Source organism: Denticeps clupeoides, chromosome 16 (genome assembly GCF_900700375.1).
Source record: "Denticeps clupeoides chromosome 16, fDenClu1.1, whole genome shotgun sequence".
Lineage (NCBI taxonomy): Eukaryota > Metazoa > Chordata > Actinopteri > Clupeiformes > Denticipitidae > Denticeps > Denticeps clupeoides.
In genome coordinates this window covers 10,814,327-10,837,006 of record NC_041722.1, presented here as the reverse complement: position 1 = coordinate 10,837,006, position 22,680 = coordinate 10,814,327, and the positions used below count along the sequence as shown (strand labels likewise).

The 22,680-nt window shown below is 42.9% G+C and overlaps 1 protein-coding gene across 1 annotated transcript in view; it reads left to right on the top strand.

The window, feature by feature from the left end:
* fhod1 (formin homology 2 domain containing 1) overlaps positions 1-22,572 on the top strand; it is a 31,133-nt gene extending 8,561 nt beyond the window's left edge. Inside the window, exons 4-26 of the mRNA XM_028956766.1 lie at positions 6,503-6,570; positions 6,968-7,073; positions 7,434-7,528; positions 8,024-8,135; positions 8,215-8,309; positions 8,397-8,540; positions 8,953-9,311; positions 11,325-11,435; positions 12,266-12,355; positions 12,864-12,887; positions 13,463-13,513; positions 14,558-14,685; positions 15,459-15,578; positions 16,468-17,390; positions 17,775-17,930; positions 18,023-18,205; positions 18,317-18,436; positions 18,651-18,812; positions 18,949-19,139; positions 19,338-19,530; positions 19,892-20,051; positions 20,158-20,316; positions 21,218-22,572. Coding sequence (XP_028812599.1) covers positions 6,503-6,570; positions 6,968-7,073; positions 7,434-7,528; positions 8,024-8,135; positions 8,215-8,309; positions 8,397-8,540; positions 8,953-9,311; positions 11,325-11,435; positions 12,266-12,355; positions 12,864-12,887; positions 13,463-13,513; positions 14,558-14,685; positions 15,459-15,578; positions 16,468-17,390; positions 17,775-17,930; positions 18,023-18,205; positions 18,317-18,436; positions 18,651-18,812; positions 18,949-19,139; positions 19,338-19,530; positions 19,892-20,051; positions 20,158-20,316; positions 21,218-21,297 — 3,830 coding nt within the window. The 3' untranslated portion in view covers positions 21,298-22,572. The remainder of the gene's footprint in view (positions 1-6,502; positions 6,571-6,967; positions 7,074-7,433; positions 7,529-8,023; positions 8,136-8,214; positions 8,310-8,396; positions 8,541-8,952; positions 9,312-11,324; positions 11,436-12,265; positions 12,356-12,863; positions 12,888-13,462; positions 13,514-14,557; positions 14,686-15,458; positions 15,579-16,467; positions 17,391-17,774; positions 17,931-18,022; positions 18,206-18,316; positions 18,437-18,650; positions 18,813-18,948; positions 19,140-19,337; positions 19,531-19,891; positions 20,052-20,157; positions 20,317-21,217) is intronic.
* Positions 22,573-22,680: the final 108 nt, after the last annotated feature.

Genomic DNA, 22,680 nt, shown 5'->3' with positions numbered 1-22,680 from the left:
AACCAAAACTCCAAAATATGCAGTACGATTTAGATTTTTGTGGTATAATTGCAAATCACCAACAGGAAATGCCAAGCTTCTGTATCTGGGTTGCATTGTCAGAATAAACTTCCATTTTCCGCACCTTATTCTCTCCACCCGCCCGAAATAAGCACAAAGCTCAGGCGGCCCTGCGAGGAAACCGGGGTATGAGTCGCAATCATTATAGTTCCACTTTGCTGTTGTAAGCAAGGTCCTTCAGTTGAGATGGAATGTAAGCAGCGGCTTAATATTATCCACGAATTAATTGCCTGCCATTGTTTTCTGTCTACTGCTGCTGCTGTTTCACATCTGGCAGCAGCCTTTTACAATCACCCTGCCTGTCACAGAACTCATCAGAGCAAAGTCTACCGTCCCACGGCTTAATGATCTAATCTCAGAATGTACCTCATCGAGCAACCAGGCTGCTTTTAATGTACCAAGTTAGACCACATTTGTGGAAAGATCTTTATCTAAGTTGCAAGAAAGCCCTGACAAATGTTGTCAAATGACCTAGACAGTTCATTGTAGAAGATCAATTTTTAATAATCGTTACTTGTATGTTTTGCAATTTTTATGTAGTCCCTTTCTGAACAGTTTCAGAGTTACTTTCAGGAAGAATGTTGGCCTTATTTGTGATAATACAGATGACCTTTTTTTTTCTTTAGATTTGTTTTTACGTACTACTTATGATAAGGCGTTCTCTGAAGCGCGCTCTTCTGGTTGTGAGCATGACTTTCTTTCTGAAGTAATAAAATCTCCGAGTTTTCGAGGCGAGCCTGCCTGCCCGCACTGGGCCTTCTCTCCGAGCCCAACCACTGCGCCGTCCTGAGGGCAGCCGTTGGCAGTGGCTGATCCGTGGGGATGAGGGAGGTTAACAGAACGCTGCAGGCTTATTGGAGGTTATTTATAAACCTGTACTTCCCGTCGCGCAGCTTCCAAAGGGGTGCAGGCAGTTCTTATACGTTTTTTTTGGTTTTTCCCCATTGAATAGGAGTGGGGGAAGGTGACACCTCAATTGCTTTTGTCTTGTGCAGTTCCGAGGGGATTCGTCATGCCTGTGAGGTCACCAACACCGGCCTCCCTCTCTAGCTGTGGCTTTGCAGAGTTCCACAACCGTTTTACAAAGGATATCTAAAGCCTTCTGGTCAGGGCTGAAGTATTTGCCATCTTCATGGTGTTAGTCCCGTGGTGACCGCTGCCCTGGCCGTGCCTCAGCTGTCATGGTAGACGGCGCCTGAGTTGGCTGAGCCTTCTGAGCATGAGTCATCCACACCACTTTGGCCTTTAGCCCTCAAGCCGCACCTCCGGGTTCCGCGACTAGTAACGTGGTATTAGGATGACGCAGCGTTGGCGCATCGGGGTTGCAACCTGTAGCACGAGGGCATGGGCTTTTAAATAAGAGTCAGACTATGGATTTTCACATTCGCAAGCATCACACCAGATCAAGTAGACAACCTGTGGGCAAGACAGCCTAAATGTTGAATTGGAATGCAGTGTGGGAGTTAATTCGGCTGTTCATGCCCATGTACGCTGTGAAAAGTGGATACCATGAAACAAATGACATGTTTGCTTATTTTCAGCTCCATGATTAATCCTTTGGTGGCCATGAAGTACGTACAATATAGTGAATTACTGTGGGGAAGTTACCGTAACAGAAAAACCAAATGACAAACTGTGGTGTACCTAAACCATTTTTTAAAAGAATTTCCTTGTTTTTCAATAAACAATGACATTTTGTCTCTTTCACTTCTCACATAAAGTCTGTACAGCTCTGTTTTCTGAGCGGCAACACAATATAGTTTTCTGAATGTAGACTTTTGCTTGTAGGGGATCATTCATTTATTTTATGGAGTTGGGCAATAAAAAAAAAATACAGACCTGATTGCCACTTTCACTTTTTAATCGTCATCATTATTTGTGGTTTTATATGTTTAGATTGTTCAGGAAGGGACTATTTCAGAGCTACTGTTGGCAAGATATTCATGGTACTGTATTTTTTTTGTAAACATGTGGTAAGTTTGAAGTTCTGCATTGCACCGTATGGTCAAGTGCAGCGTCCATTTGATTTCAGTTCAGCTTGACTTGACTTTAATACAGGGGCTGTTACGGAGAATTCATGTTTGGTTCAAGTCCCCGAGGGTGGTGTCAGTGCCTGGGTGTGAGCGTGAGCGTGTGAGATTATTAGTCCCAAAAGCCCATTACTGATAACAATCTGCAGCGCTTCAACCACCGCGGAGTTAAGCAGTGCCAGATGCCTCGCAGCACTCGCGCTCTATGCTTCTGGGAAGCGACCATTATGTATGGATGCTTACACCCGGCGTGTTTCCTTATGCAAGACAAGGGATACTTGAATAACTTTTTTTTTTTACTTCTGATTTGCAACAGGTGGAGATGTGTTGGGGAGATGCTTGGACATGCAGAGTTCAGTGCTGAGGGCCAGTGCTTTTTCCAAGATGCCGTGGCTTTTTCAGTGCTGGGAATAATTTAGATTGCTCCATGTTTGGCAACTGCCTGAAGAATGTGCTTTTTTCCCCCCGTGATCCAGGTCTCTCTGTGTTTTTTAAATGTCCTTATTTGGATAAACAGATAAGGGTCATGAAATCAGGCCTTACCTCGATAAAGGATGTAGAGAGTTGGAGAGCATACGTAACCTCTGATCCTTTGCACCGTCACTGTTGTGTTGCGTGCCAGGTTTTGGACCGAGGCTTGTTTAACCTTGCCGATTTCTTATAAAAGAAGGTCAATTTCTCCCCCCGACCCACCTGCCTTCCCTTTGTTTGATGAGCAGGAAGAGGGGAACTTTCCTGTCTGAGCTTTGTCCTGTGTGTAATGCTGTTGATGTGGACTTTGACAGCGTTTTCTCAAGATCAGTGACTGGGAGGGGGGCTGATGTTCAATATGAAGGGGCGGTCAACCCAGACGTCTCATCCCTCAGATGCCTAATCCACTGAAAAGACACACACAGACGTGGATTATGCTCTTCTGATGTGGCCTCTTGCAATGCTTGTACTGGTTGAAAGGCAACATCCTGTTTGAAATGAACAGTTTTCTGTTTTTATTCTCTCATTCTTTTCTTATTTTTTTTGCGCAGCTCTGCACACACCGCCACTTGTACTAGTCGAGTTCCAGCAAAACCATGGAACAAAACAAAATGTAATATCATGGACACTGGAATTAAAACCTTCAGCGGGCAGGCATGCCGCAAATGCCTAAAATGGGAATTGAAACGAGGACACAATAATGCAGGCCATTCATAGACCTTTAAATAGACCCTGGTTTGCTGGTGTGCTGACGTTAGACCTTAGGCAGTGTTTTCGAGGTTTTTCATATTTAATTTCACTTGTAGTGAAACATTTATGGATTTCTGGGATTTACGTAAACCACCACAGTCTCCCTGATCAAGCTTTGGATTTGCGTTCCCCTGCATTTTTGCGATATTTGCCAATATTGCAGATTGTTTGTTTCTTCAGGGCTGCTAAACACATTCATCTATCTATTTGATTAGCCGGCTAGCTCTCACAGGGAAACTGAACACTCATTCTGTAAGCAGAACATTGTGGAGGCCATGCATTTTCATATTCCATTGTGCTTGGATTTCACTGGGAATCGCAGTTAGTTGCATGCAAAACGTCCAAAACCTTTTTGCCAATGTTTAGTTGCAATTTACAGACAAATGAGAAATTCTGAGTCTTAAAAGCAAATAAGCTGCAGATGTAGATGACAACAAACACAAGATTTTTAAATATTTAATGAGTTATATTCAGGGTACTCTTATATTCCGGCTAAATGTGGCAATTCTTAGTCTATCACAAAATTAAAACAATGTTGTAGCCAACAAAAGGACATTTGCTTCTGGACTCCAATGAAATGACTGAGCATGCGCCATCTCGTCTGTTAAAAGTGAGTGTGAATGAGACGTTGGGACATGTTGGACTAGCCCAGCTGTGTTGTAATGGGCTTTAGTCACGCCTCTGTTGTGATTTAGGTCCCTGGTGGCCAATGTTTCCACTGAATTCAGTGTGCACTGCACTCTAATTCATTGATTGAGTGGAATGGCATTGAGCGCTCCATTCTGACGGACTGACCTGAATCTCCATTAACTTTTACAATGAAGTCCCATCATGCTTCACTCATATGTGACCTTGTCCATCTGCTTGGTCACTTCACACTCCATGACAAAACCGGAATGATGCTGGTGACATATTGTTGTCTCTTCCCTGTTGTTTGTGCAGTGTGGCATAATCTGAAGACATGACCTGACTTTGATAGGCTTTAATTTATCACATTTCTGATGTTATGGCTCCTCCCATTGGTGCTGCAGTTTAGATGATGGTTCTGTGTTTGCTCGAAGAGTAAATATTTGTGTGTCGTTGTCTACAGCCGCCATTTGTCATATTTTGCCGATGCGTCATCATGGGGATAAAGGGCCCTTTCAATTTGACCTGTGTTCTCTGTGTTCTCTGACTCCGCATGGTCACTGTGCCTCTTATAAATTTTATTGGAACACATGAGAAAGGTCTGCGAGAAACGAAATGCCACTGGGATCAGAGGGGTGCTGGAAACAGCTGGCCTCTGTCCCACGTCTGCTCTTTTTATAAAAGCAGGAACTATATTGGGCACAATTACCCCATGATAAGTCAGACTGACTTACTACATAGTTGATATAACGAGATATTATTAAAAAAGAAGAAAAAAAAAAAAGACCAGTGGCTGTACAGGTCGTCTGATTTGCTTCTGTCCCTCGTATGAGTTTTTATTGTTTGGCTTGAAACATCCTGGCCATTCTGATAACCACCCTGTGTGTGTGTTGTATCTAAATTTAACATGCTTTTAGCAGGGTAATGGTGTATTTAACGGTATCTGTGCCTTCCAGCTCCTTGTGGTGTGGTACGACAGGCCCTCTCCTATAATGTCAGGCTGCTTTCCTTCCTTCCTCGTGTAGACGAATGAACCAGCAGTTGCCAGGAGCATTGAAAGGAAAACACATGCAGACACAGACACGCATAGTGAAAGAGAGGTGCACATGTCATAGGAACTGACTGCTGGTTGTCAAGGCAGTCACAAAAACATGTAAGCAATAAAAGTCGTGACTTCTCACTCCTTCCCAGTCTTTTTCTGGATTCAGTGATGAAATAATGGTCCTTTTATCTCGAATGTGAAACAGAGTTGGGTTCAAGGTATTTCTGCTCACTGGAAAGTTTCTTTGGCCACCAGTTTTGCAGATTTGTTTCCCCATCTGTCATTCTTAGAAATCAATTATTGTCATTTTACTTCATCTTTAGAACTTTATACCCACATAAACTTTACAACCGTTTTCAGGTCTGGTTTGCAAGAGCTTCTGTGTTAGGCCATCATGGAAAACCCGCTGTGAAGTCTGACTCTGCGTTTGTTTTCATAAACCGTCCTTAAATAGATGAACACAGAGCGGCGGGAGGAACTCAGATGAGCGTCTGCCGAGTGTCCATCCGCAAGAACCGGCTACCGTGAGCCATAGTAAAGCTCTGAATGTGTTGTAATGTGACTTTCCCAGATGGGGACTCCTCTCCCTTTCCTCCCCTTTCCTTCCTTCACAGACTCTTACGTGAATTTTCTTTCCGGCCGTTTGAGATGGGCCGATTAGCTTTGCAGCTATGGACTGGCTGTTGAAAAATCAAGTCATCAAGCTACACAAAAGGCTGCTACGTTTCTCGTGAATGCATGTAGGGAGCTGGGAGGAAATAACAATGCAATAGTTATAAATGAGACGACTCCAGGGCCATGTGACCGCATGTGGATGTGGCTGTTGTGCCCATTGATTTGTTCCCTGTGCCCCTGGTCATCCGATCACTGCTAGTAAAAGGGCTGGAGAAAATAGTTCATGCCATCAATCCCATACAATCACCCATATTACATATTTTCGGATTTCTTAAAGATATTTTCTTGTTCACTTCCATTTAATTTGTAAGATTTTTGTAGGTCTTTGTATGTGTAATTTCTGATTTAATACATGGCCTTGTGCTGCACAAGATCTGGCAACCCTGATAAGTGGCTAATTTTGTAGATTTGCATGGTAGCCCTTTTTCACGCAAGCTGCAGCTAATGATCAGTAAATTCATTAAATTCTGTGGTTTTACGAGACGTTTTCCCGCTGCTGCTGCTGGATTTACAATAGGTGAAAGTGGTCAGCAGTCCTGGCCAAGTTGAAGTAATGACAGCATTGCGCTCTGACTGCTGTGGTACAAAAGCCACAGTTTAATCCTTCTGGTGACTGCATGAAGGAGTGGTTGCCTCGCTTTTTCCCTTGGCAAGCAATTTGTGCATACAAATGGAATTTCGTTACTTTGCATATTTATACCGAAACCACTGATCTTTCAGTTCCGGCAAAGGACGTCATTTTTTATTACATTTTTATGACATTTGATGTGCTAAATAAACTGAAATTTGGCATAGTAACTGTTCTTCCAGTAAGAAATTGAGGCCTGTTTCTACGTGTTTATTCCAGAAAAGCTGTACAATTCCCACGGGCCTGAGCTCCGGCGCTCCCTCTTCTCCCTAAAGCAACTGTTTCAGGTAAACGGCAGTACAATTCATGTTGTGTCTCATCTAATCTAGGTAGTCAGAGGATATGACTACCCTTTGTTTCCTCCCTAGATTAAAAAAAAATTCCACCATAACTTTCCCGCATGTAAAAGCAGCCTTGTCCTCATAAATAAAGTGAATTGTGAATGAAACGTTGAGACCCAGTCCAAAGTATTCCATTGAATGACACATAATGGACTAATTTTCTTGCAAATGGGCGTGGAACTTTTACTCGGAAAGAGTAGGAAGTGGAAAAAAATGCCTGTGTTGTGTTTTTATGTCAGCACGTGCTTGCATGGGCAGGCACACACATACAGCTTTGTGCCTGAATGTATAATTTTTTTTTAATGCATGCTTCTCTGATGCTTTGTGTTTTGATTGTGTCCAGGATGACAAAGATCTGGTGCCGGAGTTTGTGAATTCTGATGGACTGACATGCTTCATTAAAGTTGGAGCCGAGGCCGACCAGAACTACCAGAACTATATCCTCCGAGGTAGAGCAAGAATATAATATTCATTTCTGCAATGATGAGGGATTCATAAGGGAGCAAACTTCATGGATAAAACATTTGCTGCATAATAAGCTTCATGCCATTTAATAGGCAATGGAGATAATTCAGAGATAATAGAGCCCCAGTAGTTTACGCCATGCTTATTAAATATTCATAAACTTCAAAATTATATTGTTTAGCATTTGGGGGAATTTAAAGTTATACAAGGCCCCTTTCTCGCATATGTGTTCAAGAAAATATATAATATCACAGTCAGTCAATGTAATTATTAGCATGTATCCAGTAAGCACTGTCTGCAGGGTGGAAAGATGGATTTTGAGTTAACGTGTCTGGGGTCTGCAGCTCTCAGCCAGATCATGTTGTTTGTGGATGGGATGAACGGTGTCATCAACCACAATGAGACCGTGCAGTGGCTCTACACCCTGAGTGGCAGCATGGTGAGTTAACTGTTCTCAGGTTCTTACTCTATTACACATAATTATATTATGTGTAATAGCGTCTGGCATTTAGTTGGCTCTGCAGGGTTATTTCACTTTTCAATTGGCAAAGACAATGAACTGGATTAGAAAGTTTGTGGTAGGTTTGTGAAAGTGATTATCGCAATAAAACATTGTTCTTACACAATGTGTTCCGCATTCTTGAGGTAAGTGTTTTGATGAATGGTCTTCAAAAAACTAAGCATAGAAAACAGAAAGTGTTTTCTACAAAAGTGAAAGTACTCTAGTCAAACCTGATATTGCACACGACCTTTTGAGTTTCATGGGGACATATTTGAACTCTTACCTGAGCTAATCTGGCTGCAGAATCTTGAATGGAGACACAGGCTTTGAGCTTTGTCAGTGGGGTGTAATATCTCCATCTAGTGTACACAGGATGGAATGAATTTTCTTCCTTTTTTTTACCCCCTTGGCCTCATTGTTTCCCTTGAGTAGTCACGGCTGGTGGTGAAGACAGCGCTGAAGCTTCTTATCGTGTTTGTGGAGTACACAGAGTCAAACAGCCCGCTGCTCATTCACGCTGTCAACACTGTGGATGGCAAGAGAGGTACTAAAACCAGCCCCCCCTGTTCAGCTTCCAAAAAAAAAAAATGTGTACCTCATTGTTTCACTGTATGCTGCTCTAGGTAGGAAGCCATGGTCCAACCTAGTGGGAATACTGGAAGAGAAGAATGGCTCTGATGCTGAGCTGCTGGTGTACACCATGACCCTCATCAACAAGGTGCTGCCCTGTACTAATCCTTTATTGTAGGACATGGCCAGAACTGGAATTCAGTTTGGTTTTATGAGGGTTCTGATTAATTCACAGACGCTTGGAGCTCTTCCAGACCAGGATTCCTTTTATGATGTCACAGACTCTCTGGAGCAGCTAGGAATGGAGAACATCATGCAGAAACTCATGAGCAGCAAGGCGACAGAACCAGACCTCAAACACCAATTCATCATATACGAGGTGTGAACACTCAGCCTGATAAATGACCTAAATTACAATATACATACAAAAAACAAGCAAAATACACCTTTTCATTTAAATCATTTACCGATAAGTTGTGCTTCTTTCTTTAGGCAATGTTCAGACCAAGCACTGCACAGCGGGGCTATCCTGACAACATAGGTTAACAACCACTTGTCATTTGAAAACACAAAGATGTTGTGTTTTCAGAACTGAAAATATACAGGTTTATACTTTTTAAAAAACCAACCCAATTTTTATTCAAAGTAGAATTGGAATTAAGCAGTTTGTCCAATCTGGCAACCCTGAGTATGCGGAGGTGTTTTGAAAGGCAAACATTTATTGGTGTAGGTGCTGGTTTAAACAGCACCAGACGATCATCTGACACAGTTTGTCTCTCTGTCTGTCTTAGAATGCTTTGAAGTATGAAGACGGGGAGCTGGAGGACGCTTCGCAACACATTCGTAAGGAACGCAGGAAGTTGACACCGACTGAACAGGAAGGCAGGAGGAGCAGGAGATCATCCGCCCACCTGCCGGACATTCCGCAATCTGCTGCCTTTTCCAGCTCTCCCAGCACCTCCTCTGCCTCCTCCACATCTTCACACAGCCGGGCCACCTCCCCCCAACCCACCGAGCCTGAACCCCTCACTCCATCCACAACCACTAGTGATCCGGTCTCACTTGTGTTCACTCCTGTGTCACCCTCTGTGGCCGCTAATGGTACTGCAGATATTCTTCCCAAGCAAGAGCAGCAGGCCACTTCTAGATCGTAAGTGTTTTGTGGGAACATTTGTTGTTTTTTTTTTTTTTTTTTTTTTTTTGTAAGCTGATGACAAATGCTTCGTAACTGGTCATTATTTTCTTTAAAACAAGATGCGTCTCCAAACTACTGCAATTATTGGTCCATCTGCTACAGAGTCCACATACCTTACATACCATACATTAGTCAAGTGAAGTTTCTCCTCCTCTCTGCTCCCCTTGTCACTGTCAGCACACTAGGCTGTGAGCTGACCCTTATTTTTCATGTCAATGTGTGAAACGCTTTATTTGAAATAATAATAATAATGGTCATTCATAAAAAAAGTACTAAAGATAAAATCAGTCATATAAAATTTTAAATGGTCTTCCATGTTCGGGCCCAGCATTGTTGTTGTTTTCCACATAGCACATGTGTCTTGTGGAGGACCTGGTAAAGCCATCAGCAGCGGGAAGACCCCGGGGCTTATGTGAAACTCCCCCTCCGCTCATAATGCTACTGTTTGACAGCAGTGGTGTATGTAGTTGCGGGGTGCGTTGAGTGAAAAAGAGCAAGCGATCTCACACAGGAAGTGGGATGGGGGGGGGTGGGGGGGTCCAGTGGCTGTGCATTTGGGAGAAATACATCTCTCAGCCACTGACTGGTTTATGATGTACGCAGTCTCCGCACTTTCCCATATGCGGCAATGTGGTGTTTTACAAACCGGCTTTATCAGCTGCTGCACAGTCCTGTGAACACGCCTACTACTGACTGAAGTATTTTTCTAGTTTACATACTTGCCAGTACATAGCTTGCATAGCCGAGATCTGATTGTTTATTAAAGACTGTCTGTATGGGGGACTGGGGTTAAGGTGACTTAATGAGCTGTGGAATTCAATCTTTAATATTGTGTTTTGAGATTCTTGATGTACTAATGAATGAGTTGGAAGAAAATGATTTATTCAGGAAATTTCTTCTTCTTATTAGGTATATGCTTTTAAAAAAAAAAAAAATAATAATAATTATTGCTGTGCAATGTATTTCTATTGTGGTGCATATGCAATGCCCTTTTGTAAGCTGCACATTTGATGTTCTAAAGACCACAGAGGGACTTTGAAATCTCTGATTGATATTTGTGGGCTTTCGTCTTTCACATTTTTAGTTGCTCAAGCTAACTAAAGAGCGCCATACTCCAGAGGTCCCTCCATTTCACAGTTCCCCTTGTCCCAAATGTCCCAAACCAGGCACTTGTAAATGCTTGTGTCCTGTGTACAGCACAAGTTATTCAAGCTGTATTTCATATGATTTTAAATGCAGAGCTCAGGCTTGCATTTGTATGAAGATTTCCACAATATTGTTTTTCCCCTAGTGTGTAAAACTAGTCACACAACTGAATATTGATTGTCCTGCCATTGGGCCAAATTACTTGGTTACAGTGAATCCCATGGAAATGAATTAGTCATGGAATGCATATACTGAAAGACTATTTCTTACCAAATAATCAGTTTGCCACATCCATTTCCATGTATAGCCTCTATTCAAAGCAAAACATTTTATTCGGTTGACAAGCTGCATGTATAAGCGGAGAGCAAATGTTTGGTTTGGAAACCACTCTTCTTCTTAGCAAACCCCATGGAATTTTTATTCATGGGTTGGCTAAGGGCTTTGGGTCTTGTTTTCAGGCTGAAACTCATGCTGATGAGAAAAGGCTATAGAACCTTATCGCTTTGCTCTCATTTGTTGTGTTTTCAAAGAGGAACATTTATTTCATCCTTCGTCAGTTTTCACATATTGGGGTTTGGAGTTCAAATTTTTTATCTTTCATCTTTGAATCTTTGATCATTATTATTGTCACCAATCTGTCTTATCCTATTTTAAATGGGTGCACTATCATTAATTTCTTCTTTTAATCTTTTGAATTCACTCTGGATGGACTTGTGGTTTCTTCTGAAATTGTCATTATGGGTCTTGGGTTCAACTAACCTCTGACTGTTAAACTATCCCCTTTTGCCCCCACCTTTCTCACTTCCCTGGTCATTCCACTAGGGGGCGATCTTTCATCAGTCAGTACATGTCTCCTAAGGGATTTTCTAGAAGGTCAAGGTTGTTTAACAAGACGGGGTCAATATCAGAAGAGCCCCCTGCAGCATCCAGCAGGTTTGTACAGCTACTTTCCTCACCTCTGTCCCGGTTTCATTTCATTCTGGGTTTCATACTAATCACAAAAAAAAAAAAATCACTTCACTGCTGATTAATGGAAAATAATGAATAAATGAAGGAAGTAACTAGAATTGCTTTTGCTTAAAAAAACCTGCCATGTAACAGGGGAAATATTATCTTTGAAAATCAGATGACCAGCAGTTTGATGACTTTGCTATCATCCTCACTTGGGTTTGTCAAAAAGTGCTTCACTTTGGCCTGACCTTGATTAAGAGCATAATCAATTTACTTGACTTTAACATTTATCAAAATATTTTTGTGTGTTTTAGATATCTACAGCTAATTCTACCCAGCTCAGGTTACTTTTTTTACTCAGGTTACTGTCCATTATGGCTTATTTCAAAGAACACCATATTCCCTTAATTCACACTGTGGTTCACACTGTGATTAACTTTGAACGGATCGTTGTCCATGGACATTAGGGTTTGTAATGGGGCTGTGGAAGGCTGGTGAAAATGTAGTCAAATGTTATTGAATCCAGGTTTAATGCCCTTTTGTGGTGTTCTGTACTTCTGGCTCCATGAAGAAATCCCAAAGAACAAACTAACAAAAAGGGCTAAACCATAGAGTGACCCAGAACTTACAGACACAGAAGGCATTAGCACCCCCCTCCCCATGGGAGAAGGTGGTCTCTGTGGACGTTGGGTAGACAGGAAACGTAGCTGTTTGGACACGCAGCACAGAAGCTGCCTCAGCTGCCTGCTCCGCTACCTTGGCTCAGGACCCGTCTTATTTTTTTTTTTTCTGTGTGTGTCTGACGTCCACAGTTCATCTCCCACCGACACTGGTGCACTGGAGAACCATTCCCAGACGGCCACAGAGGAGCCGGTGAAGTCGGAGGGCAGGAGCGTGTTCAAGTGAGTGTCTTACACCTCTGTTCAGATGTAGCTGTTCCTGTGCGCTGTTTATTGGTTTGCTTGGAATATTTTAGTCTATTTCATGGTGTGTGAGGCTCTGAAGATGAAGATGCTCTAAATATCAAGTTTAATTTAATTTAAAAGAGGAGTCAATGGTCAAACCTGTCATCCGGACTTTAAACATGTGGTCATTTTTTTTCCCCGTCAGGCTGATGGTTTGTGGTTGAGTGCTCCATATCCTTTCTCATCAGAATCCAAGCAGGAGTGGAGAGGGTTTCACACCTTCCCTTTAGCAAGGAAACAATCTCATAATTTTAGTGTGACTTCAGATTTGTTATCGTATTAGGTGTCTCCTTCTCACTGTTTGTCCTGACGGCTGTTTCCCTCTCTCCTCTTCTCTCTTCTCCTCTCATCTCCCCATCCATTATGTCTGGCCGGGTTCCTAATCTTTTTCCTCTCTGCTGTGGCTTCCAACATTCCTCTGCTCCAAACCCCTCTCCTTTTACAGACTGCACCAAGCCGACAGTGTTTGGTGAGTAGCTCCGACATGGCCCAAGAATGGAGTTTTTTAGGTGGCGTCAGGGCTTTAAATCACTGGAGCCATTTAGTCCACAGAGGGGCAATGAAATTATGAAATGTCTAATCACTGATTTCAGACCATCATGCATATATAAATACTCAGTTGTTAAGGTTATCACTGTACCAAAAACTTTCAGAAATCTTGAAAGATACAGATATTTCACTATATACCATACACTATATTGGAAGCTAACCTTAAATTAGGTCCCGTCATGCATGGTCAGTGTGACAGAATATTCTAGAAAATGAATTCTAGATCAATTCTAGGTCATTTTGATGTATTGACACCTCATGCCTCTTCCTTGCTCTTTTTTTTTTCTCTCTCTCTCTCGTTTTCTCGCTCCACATTCTGTGTTCACCTCTCTGCTCATTGTTGTGGCGTAAGACAAAAATGTGTGAATGTGTGGCCTTCGCTGCCACAACCAGATTACCGTCAAAAGTATGCGTAAACAGCTGGAACGTAGAGCTGTTGAGGTATAGAGTGGATGCTGGCAGCGTTTCACTGTGAATCCAAATGTCTCTCTGCAGCCCCGAAGACTGTAATGTTTCTAAGGACCGTCCGGTTCTTATGAACTATGAGTAAGTAAATCGGGTGACTGGAAGCTTGCTGGACTTTTTATGCTGGGAGGCTAATGCTTCTTGCTGGTGCAATTTCTTAATAAACGATTTGAAGAAACGGATCACTGCTTGAAATAATCACAGTATTAAACTAATGATTTCCACTTTGCTCGGCTTTCTGGTCTTAGGCCCGTCTTGACTTAAAAGCTGTGTACTTCTCACATGCAGCAGTGATTGTATGGTGAAGAACACAACTATCAAACTAGGTCTGCATTATCATGAGGAACAGCATCATTATGGGAACTGTGAAATAGCATTTAAGCTATGATAATTATGCAGTTTAATATGATAATTATCTTTATGATACGTTTCAACTCCATGATGCACAAATTAAATTCATGATTTGTTGTCTAAAAGTGTAATACAGAAATAATGCCATTCTATATTTTAATTGAACATACAACTGTGTATGTGTATATTATACAACATATTAGATCATTGTGACATGAAATGCAGATGAACCTACTTTCTACCATTTGTGTCCCTGAGCAACACGTTGCACGCTGATTTGTAAGATGCTTTTGATGAGATCACCAGCTAAATTAAATGTAATGTATTGCATTGTGACAGTTTTAGTTTACTGTGCCTATATATTCATTAATAGCCTAATATCCTCACTATTGTCCTAACTCTTACCTAAGGTTGTGCTTGTAAATTTTGTTGTAGAATGTCCAATATCTGATATTGTGCTAGAACCTGTAAACCAAATAGCATCCAGATGGACTTCCCGTAGCCGTTTGGATGCATGGATCAGGGTTTGTGTGATGGAAGCAGTGATTTTACATATGCGTTGGTGAAGAATTTTTTGGAGTAGCTTATTTGGGAGGATTTGGTGGAAAGTTCTGTGGTGGCTTGGTTTCTGTTATCGCTTGGGCCTGATCTGCTCAACCATTCTGGAGTATTTATGGTGGCGTGTGACACATTAACAAAAACACTAGAATTTTACTTGAGGTATCATCAAATAACTCTGGTCTGTCTGCCCATCGGTCCCATGTGACGCTGTAGAGAGAATTTCCTGCGCAGCCTGGTCGCCACACAGAGGAACCGGGACAGGAGGGGACGTACACTCCATGCCAGCCAAAAGGAGATTGAGCAGATTGCTGGCGCTGAGAGAACCCCTACAGAATCTGAAGGTAGAGACGTCGTATTCCTCAACAGTGCAGATATATTGTATTTGGAGTTTTCTAAGTTTCAAATGATCAATATGCTTTTTTATATGAGTTCATGATCTCATGTTCCGTTTAATGTTGCATTGCCTAATTTAACATGTGTACGCACCAGATTCCTACACTATTAATTGACCACACACACACACACACACACACACACACACACACACACACACACACACACACCTTTTTCACCTACTGAGCAGTGAGTGAAAATTCCTGCTTCTCTTCAGAGCGTTCTTCTCAGATAGATTGTTTGGTTCCTGCCTTGTTCCCATGACCAGCCACCAGTGGTTTTGCTACAATACTTTTCTCACTTTAAATGTACAGTACTGTACATTTATCTCATTATTACACACAGGACTGCACACAGTCAATGATATTTTGCCTGTAGTGTCAGGCTAGGCTGGAGATTCTCAAGACTCCTGTGTGGCCACAGCATGGGTACAAAAGCGTGGTGAATTCTGCAGAGACGAGCTTTTCTGGCCCAGTCAAAGACATGTAAATGAGAGATGGGCACCCAGAAACTGCTTGACACACTGAAAAGACTCTTGGCAAAAACCACACACACCCGCAGTCTTAGAAGCCATTCAAAAGCATAAAACTATGAAACCACTTCTCTGTTTTGCATGACATGGTCTGGGTATTATGTCTCTGCAGATTATGCATGCGTCAGTGCGTATTTGCAACATATTCCCTCTATTTCTGACAGTGTTCGCTTTCATCTGTGCCTTTAGAGTCTGAGGGGTGTGGTGGACAGGAGGCCTGTCTCTCAGGGGTGAACTCCGTTGAGGAAAGCCCCTCCTTGAGCACCCTGGAGAAGTCGGGAGACACGCAGACGAGTGATAATGAACCAGGCAAGAGATAAGAATCATTTTTTATGTCTATTATCTGTCTGCATTCCGTTCTATTTCGTGTGTCACTTTCTAATGTTTGCTTATGACTTGTTCTTTGAAAATGCATGTACTGTAGTCATATATATTGTTACTGAGTACCACATCATGAGAGGGAGCTGAGTAAATTGGGCTTTGTTAGAGTAGAGTAGTGTACAGTACCCATGAGTCTGTTTTAAGCTCCTGAATCCCCAGACACAGGCCATTTTTACCCCCCACCAAATGAAAATATTTTCATTGTACAGCTTTTAAGAAACGGTCAAGATCAGATCTTTCCCTGGTTTCCCCCCCACCCTATTCCAGCTTGTTGCCCAGGGAGCATAAATTAGTAGAGATTAGCAGGGCAGATCTCTGTAAACTGTTTAGAGCTGGAGATGAAGATCTTCCTTTTCCGGCTTCCGTTTGGGTCTCAGCAAATGCCTATTCAGTCAGAAGTGCAGAACTCGTTTTGGAGTAGAAGGATTTGGCTGCCGTCAGTAAAGCTGCAGTATGGTGCTGTGTGGAAATGATGAACTTTGCTCCCATATGTGCTTTTTTAAAGGTAGGAGTACTTCACATTTGTATGTGCATTGTTGGCCTAATGGCTGATAAACAGCTTTATGCCTTGGTGTTTTCCTGGACTCATTTGGCATAAATGAAATGGACTGTAAAAACTGTAATATTTGATAATTATGAAAAAGAACAGATTTTGGTTCAGTACACAGTTTAAAGAGCAGTAAAAACGGTAAAAGTCAAGTTTGTTTGTAGGGAATGTTCTCCCCTTCATCATACTGTGAATGTTAGCGTGGTGCCAGAGAACAACTCTGCCGTGTGGGAATGCACCTATTTTAATTTTTCTACCTCCCTTCTCCAGCAGGTGGCAGTGTCCAAGGCATGGACGGCACCACTGAGCAGCACCACACGCTCTCAAGTGACAGGAAGTTCATGCTGGACATGCTGTACAGTAAGAACAGTGGCGGCGCACTAAAGGGACTGGTGCAAGAGGAGAGTTCGGAGGAAGCCGGACCGGAGGACCAGGGAATATCCAGCTTGGCCGGCCGGCTCTCTAGTCTGAAGTCACGCGTCACCAAGGCCGGCGAGGACCCCTCCAGACGTGCCGAGCTGGAGGGTTTGGAGGGCAGCACTCAGGCGGCACGGGCCAGGTTGGCAGAGGAGCAGCAGAACCGGCAGGTCCACCCGCAGTACAGCATCGATGCTGAGACCCACTCTCGCAGCCTGGAGAACACCATGATGACGCCGCTGGCCCGCAACAAACAGGACGCCTGGGAGCAGCTGCTTCCCAGTTCCAGGACGCTTCGCATCAAAGACCTAGACTTCTCAGATCTCATGGAGGAGGAGGACATTGATGTGCTGGACTTTGACTCCTATGACTCTGGCACATCCAATGGGATACCCCCTCCTCCCCCACCTGTGCCAGGTTTAGGTGCTCTTCCTCCTCCTCCTCCTCCTCCTCCTCCGCCACCTCCTGGGGTCCCTAGACTGGGTCTTGCCCCTCCACCACCTCCCCCGCCCCCTGTGGGAGGTCTTCCTCACCTGCCGCCACCTCCTCCACCCAGTATGCCCCCACCATCCCCGGCCCATGCTGCAGAGCTAGACTTCGCCAAGAAGAAGAAAACCGTGAAGCTCTTCTGGAAGGAGCTGAAGCAGCCTGACAGCCCAAGGAAGTGCAAGTTTGGTCGTGGCACAGTTTGGGCGTCATTGGATAAGGTCGACGTGGACACAGCGAAGCTGGAGCACCTGTTTGAGTCGAAGGGGAAAGACCTCCCTGTAGCCAAGGTGAATCCAGTTCAAGAGCGGGGTCCTCCACGATATAATAATTTAATATGACTGCTAACAGCATCACACCATGTTCATTCATTTGTACCTAAGATATCTGCAAAGGGGCAGTGAACAGTGTTACATACACTTAACATTCCTGCGCTCTTTATCGTGATCCTTTTTTTTTTTTTTAAACCAACATGCTCCCAATTCCTGAGGTGTTAAGTATGGTATTTAGGGCATTCTTCACATTAAAACCCTTGATAGAAATAACTTGGCAAGTAATTGTTCACACATAATAATCAAAAGGATAATAAGCGTATAAAAGCAAATTGTAATCATGGCAATTTGTACAATACTGCTCTCATGTAAACTGAGAAGCAAATGACATCTCTCACACAGAAAGGACCGGAGGCCAAGAAGTCAGAGATCCTCGTACTTGATCCGAAGAGGAGTAATGCCATCAACATTGGCATGACCGTGCTGCCTGCTGTTCACGTCATCAAGACGGCGATTCTGAACTTTGATGAGTTTGCCATTAGCAAAGAGGGCATTGAGGTAATATCATATATTGGCCACTAGAGGGCTATAGAGTCTTATTGAGGCTCCTGGTGCACATAATATAAAAAGTATTTTTGTTATTTTCACAGAAAATTCTAACTATGCTTCCTACCGAGGAAGAAAAGCAGAAGATTCAAGAAGCTCAGCTGGCCAATCCTGAAATGCCTCTTGGAACGGCTGAGCAGTTCTTGCTCACTCTGTCGTCCATCAGTGGCCTGAGTGCACGGCTCCAGCTCTGGGCCTTCAAGCTGAACTATGAGACTCTGGAGAAGGTCAGTGGAGCTTGTTTCTGTTGGGATGGTTTCCTGGGCCAGAACAGTCTTGTGCTGTTTTTACCCCCTCATGGTGGTTCTCATTATTGTCTCTCTCGTGCGGCATTTTAGGAGATTGCGGAGCCGCTTTTTGACTTGAAGATTGGCATGGAGCAGCTGGCGAAGAACAGAACCTTCAAACGCATCCTGGCAACGCTTTTGGCCATCGGGAACTTCCTTAACAGCTCTAGTGTAAATGTTCTCATCAGCATATCACAGTTAAGGAGGGCCTGTGCCTCTCCTCACTTATTCTAATATTTCTTTTTGTTTCACTTCACTAATCTGCGATGCCGGTGTTACGACAGCCTGTGATGAGGCCAGTGATAGCTCGTTTCTGTTGTGTGTGTGTGCAGTGTGATGAGCCGGCGTTAACCCTCGGCCCACGTCTCCCTTCTGTCTTCTCCAGGCCAAGGGCTTTGAGCTGAACTACCTGGAGAAGGTGACTGAGGTGAAAGACACGGTTCACAGGCAGTCACTCCTGCACCACACATGCAACTTTGTAGTGGAGAACTTCCCTGACACTTCAGATGTATATTCTGAGATCCCTGCCATTACTCGCTCAGCCAAAGTAAGCTCCACCCCTTTCATATACAGGTGAAAGTGTTTGTGAATATGTATTTGAACATCTACTGTAAACATGACATGACTCTTTAATTATAGCCCTCTAGTCTGGTAGTATAAATTATATTGGCTCCTGTCCTTAGGTGGACTTTGAGCAGCTCTCAGACAGTCTGGTACAGCTGGAGAGGAAGTGCAAGACCTCCTGGGATAACCTGAAAGTGGTTGCTAAACATGAGACCAAGCCAACGCTGAAGACCAAGATGACTGAGTTCCTGAGGGACTGTACCGACAGGATCATCATCCTGAAGGTGGTTCACCGGCGAATTGTCAACAGGTCAGCAACATACCTTTTTGCGGTATTTCTACAGTGATTTGTAGAAGTGCACCCCTCATAACAACCCAGGGTTAAGTGTGTTGCTCGGAATTTGAATGGCTGGATTTATCAAATTGGTTGAACACTAGACTACTACTTCACTAGACACCTAGTTATGACTGCAATGTTTCTGCTCAAATTCGTTTCTGTTTATGGCAGGTTTCACTCTTTCTTGTTGTACCTTGGACAACCATCATATTCGGTGCGAGACACAAAGATAACCCAGTTCTGTAAGATCATCAGTGAGTTTTCCTTGGAGTACCGCACCGCCCGAGAGAGGGTCCTAACACAAAAGCGCAAGCGGGCAACCCACCGGGAGCGAAACAAGACCCGAGGGAAGATGATCACTGAGGTAATAAATAAGACCACTTATTGCCCTGCAGTAATTCATTATTCTCCTTCTGTGTTTTCATGAAAGTGGGAAAAAAAGTAAAAGTGATTGTTTTGTCATTGTGAAACACTACAACATGGCACACGGTGCACACAATGAAATGTGTCCACTGCATTGAACCCATCACCCTTAGTGAGCAGTGGGCAGCCATGAAAGGCGCACTTTACTAAACATGCCTCAGTGGCACCTTGACCCAGGCGAACCTGCAACCCTTCGTTTACGAGTCTGCTTCCTTACCCGCTAGGCCACCGCTGCCTAGTTATAGTTTTATAGATGCTTTATAATTAAAGTACTCACTTTGATTATTTTTTTCAATTGACAGACTGAGAAGTTCTCTGGAGCTGTTCCAGATATCCAGGAAACCCTATCCCCTGTGTCCTTGATGTCTGTACAAGAACCTGAGCAGGAGAATCACGAGAACATGAAGAACCTGCTTATAGCTTCAGACAACAGCAAGCTGCGGAGGTCCCGTGCCATTAGAAGTAAGAGAACTTGCCGCAATTAATCATATTCTTCATAATAGTCAAGCTGTTACAAGTTTGCCTGCCGGTGGTGCTTGTTTTAGGCAACATTCTGTTCTGATTCCAGACATAGCAGTCAAGTCTGACAAGGAAGACAGCGCCAGCTCGCAGGATGATGCCACTGATGAGATCATGGATCGCTTGGTGAAGTCAGTCACCCAGAACCCCACAGAGAGAGCATCCAGTCCAAAAGCTCGCAAACGTTCTCGCATCAACAGGAAGTCCCGTGAGTATTGCAATGTGTGGCAGACAAATTGTTATATTGACTTTTTCTTAACACAAGGAATTGTGGATTGTAGCACAGTCAGCAGTCCTAATAAAAATATCTTAAAAAGAGAGATGCCATTTACAAATGTAGCTCTGTTTTATAGCATCTGCATGTATTACCTTTGTGGAAGTGGTGAGGAGGACATACTTGAGGTCGGTGTGACAGAGGAAAAGCACTGGAGGTGACACTCTCCTAAAGATCCAGTTCTAAATGTGATCAAAGTGGTCTCATGATCTGAATAAGCGGTACATAATCTTGACCGTCTTAGAGAGGTCAGGGTGAGAGATTTGTAAAAATATGGGGACAGATACAGGACAGATTTATTTTGTGTGTTCAGACACAGGTTTGTCTGTGTCCAAAACAAGCCTTAATCTCACTGGTTCCTTATACACATCTACATACTGTTATGAGTGTCACTCACCATCAGATCATTGTCTACTGGTTATTTGGACAGGGAGCTGTGTCCTTTTCTCTCAACAAATAGCTTTTCCCCAAACAAAATAAATGAAGGTACAGAATTTTGCATTATTGCTTTACCATGTTCTGTATCATTATTGAAAGTGGGTGTTTTTGTCATTGTGAAACACTGCACCATAGCACACTGTGACACAACGAAACGTGTCATCTGCTTTTAACCATCACCCTTGGTGAGCAGTGGGCATCCATGACAGGCACCCAGGGAGCAGTGTGTGGGGACGGTGCTTCGCTCACCTAAACAGTCTAAGATTTTTATGAGTCCTTTCCTTACCTTCATTATTCTTTATCCTGTCACCACACAGTATACTGTATTCAGGCCTAACAAAATAAGAGTTTTGTGTTTGCGTCTAAATTAATCAGTTTTTTTTTTATCTTATTACAGTGAGGAGGACTCTAAAAAGTGGCCTGAGTTTGGATGTGGTGCAAGCCCTAGGTCTGAACAAAGCTGGTGACAAGATCTAAGGAACCAGAGAGGCAAAGAGATCCCAAGCACACATCGCGAAAGTGAGGTTCAAACTAACAGAAGAAGAAAATGATGAAGGATTTCATTACTGCCTATTGGTTGAGGACTGAATTGCCCCTCCTCGGATTTCTTTATGCCTTCAGGGTCTACATTCATTGCAATGAAACCCATTTAAAGTGGTACAAAAGTATTCCTTTCCGCATACTGACTCTGTAGCATGCTAAACCACCATGATGTAAGTTTTAATTGAAAATTTGTACAGATGTATTCTTTTTAATATATTTTAAGAGCCTTTTGCTATTTAATGCCAAAAGACATTGTGTCTCGGGGGACACCTCTTCGTGTCCCCTCTTTTTCCGATTACTTCTGTATGTGAATGAAGAGGTTGCAGGGTGATGCAGTAGATCACAAGATGACCCCTACACAAGGAGATCTTGATACTGCTGAAGCATAAACTAGGTCGCAGTGTTTTTAGTTTTTCTCCCCCTTTATCTTCTTTGCCACTTTCTTGAATCTGTAGCACTGTGGTTATGTGTGGATACTGGGGACAAAGGGGTGTTCTCTATCACAGTTCAGGTATTCTTGTTCAAAAGTAGAATCCAACCAATTAGCACACAGTGCATCAATGTTCATTTTACGTTTCCACCACAGACTATTCTGTCCACGGAAACACTGTTACTTACTTTTAATGGACAACAAGCATAATGTTAAATCCCATTTGCATAAAATGTGATCTTGAAGACACTATTTAAAGTTTGCAAGGACTTTTAAGATGTTTTGTTTTACTTTGCACATAGGTGTTGGCGATAACAGCAATTAGCATATCAAATGCACCTCAAGTCATTGATCTGTGGTGTTATTCTTGTGATTTCTAGCATACTGCATGTTTACACTGAATGTACTTCTAGACACAGTACAGTGGATCTCAAGTGTTTTCTGTGTATGTAAATATATAGACTTTTTTTTTTTATAGATTCTGATGAAAAGACAAGTATTCAAGCCTTGCAAAATTCCCTCTGAGGAATCACCCTTTGCTGCTCTTACTGCTTTAAGTATTTTGGGGGTGATTTATGTATATAATTTGGATGCCTATAAAAAGTTTACAAGAGTCCCATCTTCTTAATGAAATTGGCATGAAATAAACATGTTTTTGGCTTTAAAGGTTTTCAGTAGAGTGCAAATGTATTGTATTATTGTGTATTATTTCTGTGGAAGCACCCTGATCTCCATTGGTAGTGTTATGTCTGTAAAAATAAAAATCATGTAAGACAACACTGCTTGCACACATTATGATGCCATTTGCAATGCAACATGATTGATGATTGATCAGGATGAGCTGTCTTGATTGTGAGGAGGTGAAGTGTTGACGTCCACTGTTTTTG